The sequence below is a fragment of the Sceloporus occidentalis genome, unplaced genomic scaffold (assembly GCF_023333645.1).
Source record: "Sceloporus occidentalis isolate IW3139 unplaced genomic scaffold, rSceOcc1.0.p SCAF_7, whole genome shotgun sequence".
NCBI lineage: Eukaryota > Metazoa > Chordata > Lepidosauria > Squamata > Phrynosomatidae > Sceloporus > Sceloporus occidentalis.
Window position 1 is genome coordinate 37,920,527 of NW_028316987.1, and position 15,236 is coordinate 37,935,762.

General features: G+C 43.0%; 1 protein-coding gene across 1 annotated transcript; it reads left to right on the forward strand.

Annotated features, from left to right (window-relative positions):
• Nucleotides 1–492: 492 nt before the first annotated feature.
• RP9 (RP9 pre-mRNA splicing factor) lies at nt 493–13,059 on the forward strand. Its single transcript, XM_089532623.1, has 6 exons — nt 493–901; nt 5,370–5,400; nt 5,857–5,986; nt 7,476–7,567; nt 9,173–9,234; nt 10,657–13,059. Exons 1-6 carry the CDS (start codon nt 720–722, stop codon nt 10,850–10,852), a joined length of 693 nt encoding a protein of 230 aa, XP_089388749.1. The 5' UTR covers nt 493–719; the 3' UTR covers nt 10,853–13,059.
• Nucleotides 13,060–15,236: the final 2,177 nt, after the last annotated feature.

Sequence of the window (15,236 nt, forward strand, 5' to 3'; positions counted from 1 at the left end):
CTTAGGTCAGGAATACTCAAGAGGTGGTTTTGGCAGTTCCTTCTTTTGAAATAAATGGTTGTTGTTGTTTGTTGTGCGCCTTCAAGTAATTTCTGACTTACGGCAACGCTAAGGCAACCCTTTCATGGGGTTTTCTGTGCAGACACCCAGCCTTTCTAAGACTTTACATAGGAAACTGCCTCTTCATGTCTTTCATGAAACATTAATATTTCAAATATTAAACTGCAAGGAGATCTGGATACCAAATAACAACAATTTAAATTGCAAATACTATAGAATTCAATTTAATGTGTAAAATTATAAACAGACTGAAATACTGTGTGTTCTAAATAACAAGCATTGATTAAAACTGCATGTTGCTATAAAATCTCAATGTAGTCTTTTCTTGATACAGGAGAGGTTTCTCACAGATGCAATGCAAGAAGCACTCTCTGGGCCCACAACAAACTACCATTCCCAGAAGGCCATAGCCTGGAGCCCTGCCCTTTAAAGCGCTATCAACGCGCATTATTCCTCTTTCTCGAAAACAAGGCCTGGGCCTGCCATTCCCACTCAGGCCTCGGACTAAAAGGCGCGAGTGTCAGGGAGGTGGGCGAGGCCTAGCCTCTACTTCGGAGGAAGGGCCCGCCTCGGCCTCGCCTAGCAGCGAAGCCGAGGGAGGAGCGAGGCCCAGCGGAGGCTGGGTCCCTGGGCCCTCCAGGCCGGAGTGTGCCGCCCTCATGTCCTCAGGCGGCGGCCTCAAGCGCTCCAGGCGAGAGAGGAGGGAATCCCTGCCCAGCAGCAGCAGCAGCAGCCATGGCCCCGAGAGGAAAGAGCCCAGGAGGAGGAAGAAGGAGGAGGAGGAGAGGCAGCAGCGCGGAGGAGTGGAGCAGATCCAACAGATCCAGCACTTGGAGTCCTTGTAAGGCTCTCTCACACCGGTTGTTGTTGTTGTTGTTGTTGTGTGCCATAGGGAATCATTGGAGAATGCCTGCCCCATAGGGAACCATTGGGGAGCAATTGCCCATAGGGAATCATTGGAGAATGCCTGCCCCATAGGGAATCATTGGGGAACGCTTGCCCATAGGGAATCATTGGAGAATGCCTGCCCCATAGGGAATCATTGGGGAACGCTTGCCCATAGGGAATCATTGGAGAACACTTGCCCATAGGGAATCATTGGAGAATGCCTGCCCCATAGGGAATCATTGGGGAGCACTTGCCCAAAGGAAATCATTGGAGAATGCCTGCCCCATAGGGAATCATTGGGGAACGCTTGCCCATAGGGAATCATTGGAGAACACTTGCCCATAGGGAATCATTGGAGAATGCCTGCCCCATAGGGAACCATTGGGGAACACTTGCCCAAAGGGAACCATTGGGGAGCACTTGCCCATAGGGAACCATTGGGGAGCACTTGCCCATAGGGAACCATTGGGGAGCACTTGCCCATAGGGAACCATTGGGGAGCACTTGCCCATAGGGAACCATTGGGGAGCACTTGCCCATAGGGAATCATTGAGGAGCAATTGCCCATAGGGAACCATTGGGGAGCACTTGCCCATAGGGAACCATTGGGGAGCACTTGCCCATAGGGAACCATTGGGGAGCACTTGCCCATAGGGAACCATTGGGGAGCAATTGCCCATAGGGAACCATTGGGGAGCAATTGCCCATAGGGAACCATTGGGGAGCACTTGCCCATAGGGAACCATTGGGGAGCAATTGCCCATAGGGAACCATTGGGGAGCACTTGCCCATAGGGAACCATTGGGGAGCACTTGCCCATAGGGAACCATTGGGGAGCACTTGCCCATAGGGAACCATTGGGGAGCACTTGCCCATAGGGAATCATTGAGGAGCAATTGCCCATAGGGAACCAAGGGAACCATTGTGAACACTTGCTCGTAGGGAACCATTGGGGGGCACTTGCTCATAGGGAACCATTGGGGAGCACTTGCTCATAGGGAACCATTGGGGAACACTTGCTCATAGGGAACCATTGGGGAACACTTGCTCATAGGGAACCATTGGGGAGTACTTGCCCATAGGGAACCATTGGGGAGCACTTGCCCATAGGGAACCATTAGGGACACTTGCCCATAGGGAACCATTGGGGAACACTTGCTCATAGGGAACCATTGGGGAGCACTTGCCCATAGGGAACCATTGGGGAACACTTGCTCATAGGGACCCATTGGGGAGCACTTGCCCATAGGGAATCATTGAGGAGCAATTGCCCATAGGGAACCATTGGGGAACACTTTCTCATAGGGACCCATTGGGGAGCACTTGCCCATAGGGAATCATTGAGGAGCAATTGCCCATAGGGAACCATTGGGGAACACTTGCTCATAGGGAACCATTGAGGAGCACTTGCCCATAGGGAACCATTGGGGAACACTTGCTCATAGGGAACCATTGGGAAGCACTTGCCCATAGGGAATCATTAAGGAGCAATTGCCCATAGGGAACCATTGGGGAACACTTGCCCATAGGGAACCATTGGGGAGCACTTGCCCATAGGGAACCATTGAGGAGCAATTGCCCATAGGGAACCATTGAGGAGCACTTGCCCATAGGGAACCATTGGGGAGCAATTGCCCATAGGGAACCATTGGGGAACACTTGCCCATAGGGAGCCATTGGGGAGCACTTGCCCATAGGGAACCATTGGGGACACTTGCCCATAGGGAACCATTGGGGAACACTTGCTCATAGGGAACCATTGGGGAGCACTTGCCCATAGGGAACCATTGGGGAGCACTTGCCCATATAGAACCATTGAGGAGCAATTGCCCATAGGGAACCATTGAGGAGCACTCGCCCATAGGGAACCATTGGGGAACACTCGCTCATAGGGACCCATTGGGGAGCACTTGCCCATAGGGAATCATTGAGGAGCAATTGCCCATAGGGAACCATTGTGAACACTTGCTCATAGGGAACCATTGGGGGGCACTTGCCCATAGGGAACCATTGGGGAACACTTGCTCATAGGGAACCATTGGGGAGCACTTGCCCATAGGGAACCATTGGGGAACACTTGCTCATAGGGACCCATTGGGGAGCACTTGCCTATAGGGAATCATTGAGGAGCAATTGCCCACAGGGAACCATTGGGGAACACTTGCTCATAGGGAACCATTGGGGAGCACTTGCCCATAGGGAACCATTGGGGAGCACTTGCCCATAGGGAACCATTGAGGAGCAATTGCCCATAGGGAACCATTGAGGAGCAATTGCCCACAGGGAACCATTGGGGACACTTGCCCATAGGGAACCATTGGGGAGCACTCGCCCATAGGGAACCATTGGGGAACACTTGCTCATAGGGACCCATTGGGGAGCAGTTGCCCATAGGGAATCATTGAGGAGCAATTGCCCATAGGGAACCATTGTGAACACTTGCTCATAGGGAACCATTGGGGGGCACTTGCCCATAGGGAACCATTGGGGAACACTTGCTCATAGGGAACCATTGGGGAGCACTTGCCCATAGGGAACCATTGGAGAACACTTGCTCATAGGGACCCATTGGGGAGCACTTGCCCATAGGGAATCATTGAGGAGCAATTGCCCACAGGGAACCATTGGGGAACACTTGCTCATAGGGAACCATTGGGGAGCACTTGCCCATAGGGAACCATTGGGGAACACTTGCTCATAGGGAACCATTGGGGAACACTTGCTCATAGGGAACCATTGGGGAGTACTTGCCCATAGGGAACCATTGGGGACACTTGCCCATAGGGAACCATTGGGGAGCACTTGCCCATAGGGAACCATTGAGGAGCAATTGCCCATAGGGGACCATTGGGGAACACTTGGTCATAGGGAACCATTGGGGAGCACTTGCCCATAGGGAACCATTGAGGAGCAATTGCCCATAGGGAACCATTGAGGAGCACTTGCCCATAGGGAACCATTGAGGAGCAATTGCCCATAGGGAACCATTGGGGAACACTTGCTCATAGGGAAGCATTGGGGAGCACTTGCCCATAGGGAACCATTAGGGAACACTTGCTCATAGGGAACCATTGGGGAGCACTTGCCCATAGGGAACCATTTAATACTGCCCAATGGTTCCCTATGGGCAGGTGTTCTCCAATGATTCTCTATGAGCAAGTATGGTTTCCCTATGGGCAAGTACTGTGAGAACAATCCACCTGTGAGGATGGAAGATAAGGGGATGAGAAAGTCTGAGGAAGCTGAAGAGTGACATAAATCCCACAGTGATCCAAAGGTCTGGCTGCTTTAGCCTTGGCTCCACTCCACTATTGTGTGCTATATTAATAAACGACGGAGATGGAGATGTTGTTGTCTAGGAGCTGAGGGTGACATACATCTCCACCTGCCCCCTCTCTAAACTCTGTACAAATAAATCAGGTTGAGGTTAGTAACTGGCCCTCATTGACCCAGTGAAGTTTACTGATTCGCCTCTGCACTAAGGATAGGTAGCTGTCTTACAGGGCTTTAAAAACCATAAGGCTGTGGTTACTGTTGTTGCTGTGTGCTTCCAAGTAATTTCTACTTATGAGGTTTTCTTGGCAAGTCTTCAGAGGGGAGTTACCATTGTCTTCCTATGAGGCTGAGAGACTGTGACTTGCCTAAGGCCATCCAAAAGCTTGGATTTGCTTGGAGGCAGATGGCAAGGTCCCAGTGCACTGCCTCTTTCTATAGGATTCTCCAGTGACGGCTAAAATGCGGTATCTTGAAATTCAAAAAAAATCTCGGAGTAGCTGTGTTGGCCATATAGCAAATCCAATAACATCCAAACATTTATTGGGCCAACCAAAATGCACAATTACATGTTGCAAGATTTTGGAGTCACACTGGCTTCTTCATCAAGCGGTTTTTTTCTAGTATTGGGATCGCTTGGCATGCTTTGCCTCTACACTAGCTAAAGTTTTCCTGATGCAAAACATGAAGACTTCTTGAGAAATTCAGTGTCCTCTACCTACATAGGAGCCTGTGGCTTCACAAAGGAAGGAGACATGCTGGATTCCAAGGAAACATCTTCTTTGAATTGCAAATGCACATTAAATTTCCTTGACATTGAAAATCTACCAGTGACCACAGGGCCAAAGGGCAAGGTGCCAGCCTGCAGCTAGCCCTCCCTAGCATCTGACCGAAACAGAAAATGTAGGGCTATGACTAACATCTTCAATTTCTTGCTCCTGTTTGCCTGATGAAGCCAGTGTGACTTCGAAAGCTTGCAACACATAATTGTGTGTTTTGGTTGGTCCAATAAAGATATCATTTTCTGTGTTAAGCAGTTTCTCTTCTCCATGTTTAGTGCTTCCTCCCTGCTTCTGTTAGAGTTCAGTCATCTAGATGTATAGCCTTTTACTCAAGTTATTAAAGCTATGTTTTAATCTATTTTTCAGCTATGAGAAACTTCCTCCAGGGCTTATTAAGGTAGGTCAGTAGACTATCAATGTTTTTTTATTTTAATTCAGCTAATCTTTTTTAAGGAATCCTTTTAATGTCTCTCAGCCTACCAAGTCCCCTGAGGTGATTTTATTTCTATCTACTAGATCAGTGATGGTGAACCTTTTAGAGGCCAAGTGCCCAAACTGCAACCCAAAACCCACTTATTTACTGCAAAGTGCCGTGTCCCTTTGGCTTTCTAGTAACAAACTCTGTGCTGGGGCGACGGCACGTGTGCCCACAGACAGGGTTCTGAGTGCAACCTCTGGCATGCATGCCATAGGTTTGCCATCACTGTACTAGATTTAGTTAACATTTGTCTCTAAATCTGGGTTTGAAGCAAAATGTACCCAATGTGTTTCCCCTGAAGAGAAGTATTTTGCCTGCCATATTATGGTTTTTCCTCATTGTTTTATTTGATTTCCCCCTCCCCAACTTGTGCAGGAAAATGAGACTAAACCAGAGGACTGCATTCCTGATGTACCTGGCAATGAACACGCACGAGAATTCCTGGCACATGCTCCAACGAAAGGGCTCTGGATGCCTTTAGGGAAGGAAGTCAAAGTTATGCAATGTGAGTGAGGAGAGTATGTAGATTTTTGTAGCTCCTGTTGTATGCTCTATCGCTAAATGTTGATCAGTAAGAGTATGAACAAATGTTTTCTTGAAAATGTTCTGAAATGTTTTCACAAAAGGGCAGGCCATGCAGCAACACCATTATTATGGAATTCTATCCCCCCAAAAAAGACACACCTATGACGTATGAAATTTACATTGTCAGTGAAAACATTTTTATTCAGCTTAATGTATAATAATGTTTCATAGATCACTGAAGGGTTTATCTCATCTTCTTCCAATGTTCATGTTAGTTTTCATTTTTTGTTGTAAGATGGTATGAGGAGGGCAATGATACAAAAATACTTCTGTAAATAAAGTAAAATAAAAATATATTTCTTCACAACCTTTAAAGGGTGTTCAAGAAAGACACTGGAATAATCATTGTCAGATCTGAGCTAACAATGAGACCTACTGTGGTGCAATAGTTTGAACGTTAGACTATGATTCTGGAGGCCAGGGTTCAAATCCTAACTTAGCTATGAAAATCTACTTGGTGACCTTTGACAAGACAGAGACTCTGAGCCTCAGAGAAAGACAAACTCCTTCTGAACAAATCTTGAAAGAAAAAAAAAGCTATGATAGATTCACCTTGGGGTCACCATAAGCTGGAAAGGACTTGAAGGCATATAGCAACAACACAACCAGTGTTCCAGTGTTACTTGCCAAGGAGTTTGTTGAAACAGCTATGTATATAGACAACTTACATGCATAATGGAGAATGAAGAGAGGGGAGTTAGTGAGGATGGAATATAAAGAGTTATGAGTCAACAGACATGAATGCTATGGATAGTTTAAGAAAGGTTTGGAGGGAGTAGTAAGTTTGGAAATGGACTGTGACTGTTGTGTTCTTTCACATTCTGCATCACTCCTGAAATCATCATTACAGTGCGTCCTCGCCTTACGCGGGGGATCCGTTCCAGATCCCTCCGCGTGAGGCGAATTCCGCCTATGCTCGAGCCCCATTGGAAACAATGGGGCTCGTGCGTGGCGGTGCGTGGGGCACAACGGGCGCGTGCGCCCATTCAATTGAATGGGACGCTCCGCTGCGCGCGCTGCAGCTTGAGCGCATATGCTCAAGTCCGCGTATGACACGGGCGCACTGTATAGGCAAATAGAACTAAATGTAGGGCTAAGGCAGCCCTTCTGAGTAGACATATATAGGATGGCACTGTGAGACTACCTTCCTATCTACAATGCCCTGGAAATAAATTCCATCAAACTCTATGAATAATGCTGGGTAACTATACATGGGAATAACATTATTATTTAACATGTAGTGAAGGGGAGAATTAAAGAGTTTTCATCTGAACTATTTGCCGATTTCCATTAAACACTTTTGAAGAACTGTGCTTTTGCTCTTTTACAAAAGATAACTGAATATTTTTTCTTTTCTATTGCACAGTGTTTTAACGTTTCTTAAAGAAGTCTTTTTTTTTCTCCTCAAGGTTGGAGATGTAAACGTTATGGACACCGGACAGGGGATAAAGAATGTCCATTCTTCATTAAAGGCAACCAGAAATTAGAACAGTTCAGAGTAGTAAGTAAAACACTGTGGCATTACTTTTGAATTATAATTATGAAAACTCTTTAAGTTAGCAAGTCCGAAGATTTTCTTCTAGCAGTATGAGAGCAGGACTGTTAAGAGGGAAGCTGCTCACTTTTGTTATGAGGTTTCTGTGGAGGCAAATGGAGAGGGTTTGCTTAAGTCCTTTTCCACCCAGTTTTCCTCAGGAAATACTCCATGATTAAATCTACCCAAGAAATTTTGCTGCATGAACAGAAGCATCCAATGGACTCTCCTTTCAGTCACACCTAGTCTATTTATTTTGACACTTGAGGCCCATAAGCACTTTTCTTCCTCCCAATAGAATAGAAATAAACTGACAGTAAATTAAATAATTTGCTGTCCTTTCATGGCCCCTCTCAAATGAGCTCCTCACATTTTTAAGCTTTTTATCTTCAACTATCTGTTGAAACATATGGAAGCTCAACTATGGGGAAAACAGCCTGAGAAGGGGACATACAGGGGAAACTTAACAGGGGCAAGAATGGGTAAGCACCTGTCCCACCAATTATTTATTTTATTTCAACAAGACTGTCCTTCAGGAATGCTTTTTACACTGTCTCATATGATGTACAAATATCTTAAGACTGTCTAGATTTTCAGCACAGCGCAGGCATCCTGCGGCACATGCAGAAACTGGATTAATGCGAGTTGCCAGAGTTTTTACTAGACCAATGGTTTATTCACCAGTGTTAAAAAATACCCAGTTCACTTAAAATTAAACAATGTGGCTTGTTACAGAAATCTTACCCTTTGAAAAATATTCATAGAAACAGCGGGAACCCAAGGCCATCTGCCACCTCAGCATGGCAATAGCAATAGCAGCTTCATTTATATACTGCTTCATAGTTCACTGAGCAGTCTCTAAGCAGCTCACAACTGTTAGCTAATTGCCCCCATCAAGCTGGGTACTCATTTTTGCAACCTCAGAAGGATGCAAGGGTGAGTTGACCCTTAGCCACTGGCTGGGATTGAATTCACAACCTTGTGGTTTGTGAGTAAGTGGCTGCAGTACAGATATTTAACCACTGCACCACCAGGTCTCTTATAATAATTGCCACCTTTCTTCCCCCTCTTCTGCATCACTTCACGTGGAGGAGAGGAGGCATAGGGTTATTGGACTGATGATTACATCTCAGACAGAGCAGATCAAGGAGCACGTGGAAGATCACTAGGAGTATCTTAAGCAGGGGGTCATTCTTGCATGATCCTGATGAGAACGCCCAAAAGTTGCTTTTCTTGGACTGCAATTCCCAGATTCCCCAAGCCAACACACGCTATACCTATTTATTCAAAAGTAAGTCCCTTTGAGAGTTCAGTGATGGTTGCTGTTTTGTAAATGGGCATAGGAATACAGCCATACTTTCCTTAGAAAGCTGTGTATCTCTCAATCAAAGGAGAGCCATTTATATGAACAAAGTCATGATTCTACACAGGACAGGTAGCCTAATATAGGCTGACATAACCTTTACTCCTATCCTAAGGGAATGCAGAGTGTTTTGAGCACAGGAAATGCAAAAAGTGAAAAAGTTGTGTGAAGTTACTGTGTTGGACACTGATTTCCTTGACCCCATCCAGGCACATGAAGACCCCATGTATGATATAATAAGAGAAAATAAGCGACATGAGAAGGAAATGCGGTAAGTCCGGTTCTGTTTAAATCAGGTCCTTATAAATAATAACAACAAATAATATATATATTAGAATGTTGCAGGAACTTCATATATGCAGTGATCCTTATATTGAACCAGTAAAAAGAGCAGTGATGTAGTGGTAAAATCTGAAGTGCAGGCAGACATCATGATGGGTCTGCCTGTAGCAGTTTCCCTAAGGAGACTTCTAAATGCTGACAGCTATGATATGAGCATAACATGTCTAACATTTTTCATCAGTACCAGGAATAGATCTTTATATCTAATGTAACTTAACTACCCATTCAAGACTGAGCCACTCCAAAATATTATGGATTAAAACAGGGATAATTTTCAACAATATATTATTGCTGGGAATATTCACCTTCTGAGCCCTAGCTTCACTACATCACTAAATTTATATCCTACCCTATGTCTGGTTACCTTGGGGTGGCATACAATAACATCAGTTCAAACTAGTTTAAAATAATAAGACTACAAGCATATTTTATAACATAAATACATAAGGTATTGCAATCTATGTGGTTTTTAAATACAATTATAGATATTGGATTGAAGTTTAATGATATAGAAGCAGAATGTATACAATATTGCTATACATTGATAAAAAAATAATGGAGTAACATAGAGATTACAAATTCAGTACCAAGAATTTTATTATGAACAAGAAGGAAGTAGAGCTGCTTTTTAGGAAGATTTTGTAAATAAAATTATTGAAATGTTATGTATGTAAAAACAATTATACATTGAATTATGAAAACTTTCCCAAAGAATTACTGATACAAGATACAAAGAGATTGAAATTAGAGTTTTTTATTGTTAAAAAATTAAGGAAAATAATTTGTTAATTTACTGTTATGAGAAATATTGGTAGTACCAAAAAAAAGACTACAAGCATATTAAACAATTTATCACTTAAAACAAGAAAATGAAAAGTAAGTTCAAGTAACATAAAATAATATACACAGATCAGATGAAATCCGTCAGGCCATGTTTTGACGTGACACCCAAATGACACCAGTATTAGTGACAATTGGGCCTCTGAGGGGAGGATACTTTAGGTGCCACAGCAGAGAAGGCTCTCTCCTACTACTCCCTCTGCCCCACAGTGGGTTACTAAAGAATTGAATAGTAGTGGTGGGTACAGATTGGGGAGATGAGGTGCTGGGAGACCTTGTGGCAAAAGTGGGATTTCAAGCAAGGAAAATCCTCATTTACTGTCCAGTATCATTGACAAAGTATTTCAGTACCTCTCTGCTTATGAGTTCAAAATTAAGTGCTGTTTCAAGGGTAGATACCCTGACCTTTTAAGTTTATTAATTGTTCATCTTATTTCTGCTGTAAAGTTGAAACAAATAGTCTGCTCACCCAAGGAAAATTTCATCTTTTCTTGGTCACTTATGCATTTAGAATACAGCAGTTGAAGCAGCTGTTGGAGGACTCTACTTCGGATGATGACAGCAGCAGTGACAGTTCCAGTTCTTCAGGGTGCCAGGAAAAGGGCAAGAAAAAGCGAAAGAAGAAGGAGAAAAAGAAAGAAAAGAAAAAGAAGAAAAAGAAAAGGAAGCACAAATCTAAATCTGACAAGAGATCTGAATCAGATTGACTGCCTCTATAGTAAATTTACAATGTGTTGTGAAGCATCCAAAGAATCATCCTTCCCCAAGGGCTTTGGAAAAGTTTCAAGGCACAGTCCACAAACATGTTTACATACGTCATGTCATTTTGTGAAGTACCACAGGTCCTCCTGCTGTTCCTCCATGTTGAATTTTTCGTGTCTCTGAGGGTTTTTTTTAGGCAAAGTGTAAAAGAGCTGCTACTACAAGAAACTAACTCTGGTGTGTGTCTGTGTGTTACCATCCCACCCCAAGCAGCATTTCCTGTGTGGTAGGGTTTTGTGGTTATTCTTTTTGTATTGTATTGTAGCCCCATTTTTCTTTTTAACCCACTAAGACTTTTAAAATAATCAGTCAAGGGGGGTAGAAGGAAGTTGTCAGGAAGAAAGCTTACAAAGTAACTGTGAAAGTACACACTGGGCCCTTCATCTTTGTGGGAGTTAGGGGCACAGGACCCCAGTGAAAGTGGAAAAACGCAAATACAAAAACAGTAATTTTTTTACCTGACAACACCTCTAGGATTCTCTAGGCTCTCTAGTACAAGTCTTCATTCATTCAGAGTTTTCATACCCTACTCTTTTGCCAGAGTGACTTACAAATTGTTAATTACATATTCCTTGCCCTCAGTTTTACAATGCATAAAAGACATGAAACAAAAGGAGAAGGGAATATAGTGGAGAAGAGGATCAAGTCCAGTGGTTCTTCTCCCTCTGAGGCCATGGAATGGAGGGAGGAATAGACCCACTCTGGAGGACCTACAAATGCTTAGAGAAGTGTTCTCTCTAAAAAAAATATCTAGGTCCTCCAGTGTAACAGTTGTTAACTTCTGGCAGGTTTTGCTACAGGATCTAGAGATACCTAGAGAGATTATATTAATCAAATCTGCAAATAAAGCCTCAAATGTGGAAAACCAACTGTATATACAAATGCTTCTTGGTCACAGCCTAGGAGATTATTCAGAAAAAAATTCCTCTAGTCTTGCCACAAGCAAGATCTCTGTGGTGTTGTCCAGGATTCATTGGATGGTAATACAGAAAGACAAAGGCTTAAAGCATGAAGCTATAAGTGAGTTTGGTGTGGACTGCCTTCAGCTGAATGTTGGGTTTTTAACAGAGACTTTTAAAAAGCTAAATAGTGTGATTAAAACACAGATCAGTCATAGATGCTGCTTTGTTTGCTACAAGAAAATATTTTGACTCAGATGTAATTTAATATGTACAAGAGTTATTCTCTCCTTAGGATAATGCCATAGCGTACCACTTGTACAACCTGCTATACCCGAGATGGTAACAGCAGGCCTTCCACATATTGTTGAACTGCAAATCCCATCACTCCATGTCAGTGGAACATCTGAAGGCTCATCATACCTGGACTAAGTCAAATGCAGTCCGCTGCCCAAATATGACAGACTACCATATATGATATATCTTTTGTTTGGACTACTGTAACTACTCGTGTATAAGTTGAAAAATTTATACTACAAAATTGACCCAAAACACTTGGGTCAATTTATATACAAGTCAATATGATAACAAGATGGCAGGGAGAGCGATCATTTGTGCCCCAAGCCTCTTCCCAGCCCAGCTGTCTCTGGAGCGGGCAACTGGGCTGGGAAAACAAGGAGAGGAGATCCTTTATGTGCCCTTAAGTTTTACTCTCGACTTATCCATGGATCATACAAAATCCAGAATTTTTGCCCCAAAACCTACCCTCAACTTATACACAAGGTAAACCTGTACACGAGTATATATGGTACTCACTTGAAACTATGGCAATAGGGCTTTTTTCTAAAGCAGTTCTGCACAATAATTTCATTCAGCTTGTCGGATCATAAATTGCACAGGGCTCTCTTAAAGTTTTCCATGTCATGTGAGTTATTGGTAGACTGTTGTGTGTTTGGACAATTCTTTAGGAGTTCCATGTATTCTGGATGTGGAACCATTAGAGGCCTAAGCCCAATTGATATAAATCCAAATCCACATGAATACCTCCTCTTAAACTGCAGTATTAGCTGAAAAGGCAGCTAAGATGTACAACAGGTTTGGCATTGGCAATAGAAAACTAGGCTGTGATTTCAGTATTTTCTTATCCTGTGAATCCATTTTTTTAAATTATTGAGAACATTAAAAATAATTTTGGTTCCCTGCAAAATTTGATATACAAACATTAAACCCTGTCTTGCTATCTTTTTAACAAATTGTGTTGTCTTGTTTGTTACTAACTGCTACAAATGTGCTTAAGAAGTAAGCAACTCTGTAAAATTAGTAAGATATGCCATTTTTGGAGAGTAATGAAAAGTTAGGATGTAGTTGTAGGATCATAATTACAGAATCATAGAATCATAGAGTTGTAAGTGGCTGCAAATTTGTTTTGCTTTTTTCTTTTGTAAATAGTTACTGAGACCTGATAAGGTAGAAATGTTAACATTGGTGCCGCTGGTTTGTCCAATAGAACAATAAAAATGGTTCACCAGCTATCTTTGAGATACACAAACCACAATTCTGGACACCCCAGCGTGGCAGCTGTGCTGCTTTCTTAAGCTTGTACTCAATGAAATGGCTTACCCTTTGCCATACCATGTGACCATTCCCAAAAGGCAATCTCCCTAGTTTATTCAGTCCAAAATAAGCAACCTGGTATCCTCCTAAATTGTGGACTACAACTCTTTTATAAGCCCCTGCCACACTGGTCAAGTATTATGGAAGTTGTAATCCAAAACTTGTGGAAAGTACTAGGTTGCCTACTGTTTCAGTACAGTCTTTATCGTTGCCCAGTAAAGAACTGATCTGGCAAAATAAGAGCATGACTGTGCCTTTCACAGCTGTATCTTTGCAGTAACAGGTAACACTAATTGTAGAATCAGAAAGATGTTTTATTAGAAACGTTTATTGTAATTCAAGATTAGCTATTCCTAACACTATACCTAAAGCTTTTGTTAGGGAGGCTGTGCTCCTTAGTTCGCAAGTCAATATGGGAGTGCTCTATAAATGCTGTTATATTATCACCTGAGGAGCAAAACTCACTGCATGTTGAAAATAAGGTGCAGTTTAATAGGTGACTATCACTCATTAAGCTTTGTGCTCTTTTAAGCCAGAAGAAAGTAGCAAGGTAAGCGAGGGCTTACCTGATGGCATGGGTTTGGAGAGGAAAATATACAACAGCCTGTCCTATTTGTCCAAGCACAGCACCTTGGAAGAGTTTTCCTACTTCATCCTCTCAACTTAACTGTAAGGTAGGTGAAGTGAGCACAAATTCTCATACTAGCATTATGTTCACTACAGCAGGGGTGGGATCATGCAGCCCTCCAGATGTTGCTAGACTGTAACTCACAGCATCCTTCATTGTCAATGCTGGAGGGCCACATGATTGTCACCTCTGCACTAGAGAATGTGTTGGTAGTTGCAGTCAAAAATGTACTAGTGATGTCTCCCTGCATGTTCATTGTGTGTGTACATGTGAAAGTGGTTATTTGTCAGAGGGCAAGGCTGTAACATGTGGAGTAAAGGAAAGACAGGCAAGACAATGACATAATGGCCACTCATGTGAGGGGAGAAGAAGAAATGATAGGAAAGAGAGAGAGGAGAAACTCTATATTGTTTTAAAATTTTCTAAATGAAATAAGGCAGACTGGGCAGAAAAGGAGAAGCACTTAGAGACACTTGTCTTCTGTCCACCTCCTCTGCCTTAGAAAGACAACTCTGGGATTGGAAAGTGGCACCAGAGTGAGGAAGAAAGCACCTTCTCTACTCAGAGCCCATGCATTAGTGAATTCTACCTGAAATGTCATACTTCCAGAAGCCAATGTCTATTTTTTATGAGGAAATCAGAACTACTGAACTTGGTACAGAGAAATTGCTGTGGAATAGGACAAAATTCTGTTATCAATATGACATCAGTAACACCAACTGATTATGCCAGACTGTGCTACCAATTTGTGACTTGCACTAGAACCTTCCAACTGACAGGTGCCAGTCATTTTCAGCTCTCAAAGGGGTGGATAAGAAGTATGAGAACCCATCCTGTACACATATACCAGCTATTTAGAACCCTTGGAGGTGAAAAGCGCAATACGGAAAATGCTAAAAGCCCACTGTTAGAATATATTGAGTGCAAACTAGTATAAAGATGCCATAGGCTTTGAGGGAATACATTTTTGGGTGCAGCTTGCACATGTTTATGCCTTTTTGGTAGGCCTAATACTGGCAATGGTGCAATATGGACTTGGAATTTTCCTTATGGGCCATCACAGCAATTGCTACATTTGACACTAAAAAACATTCAGGCATTCTTGTTCAAAAAGCAAGTGGCTGACCTGGATTTTTCTCCGCTAATGACCACGAGGAGTAAATTTTCTGATTTTAGTATAGGTTCACC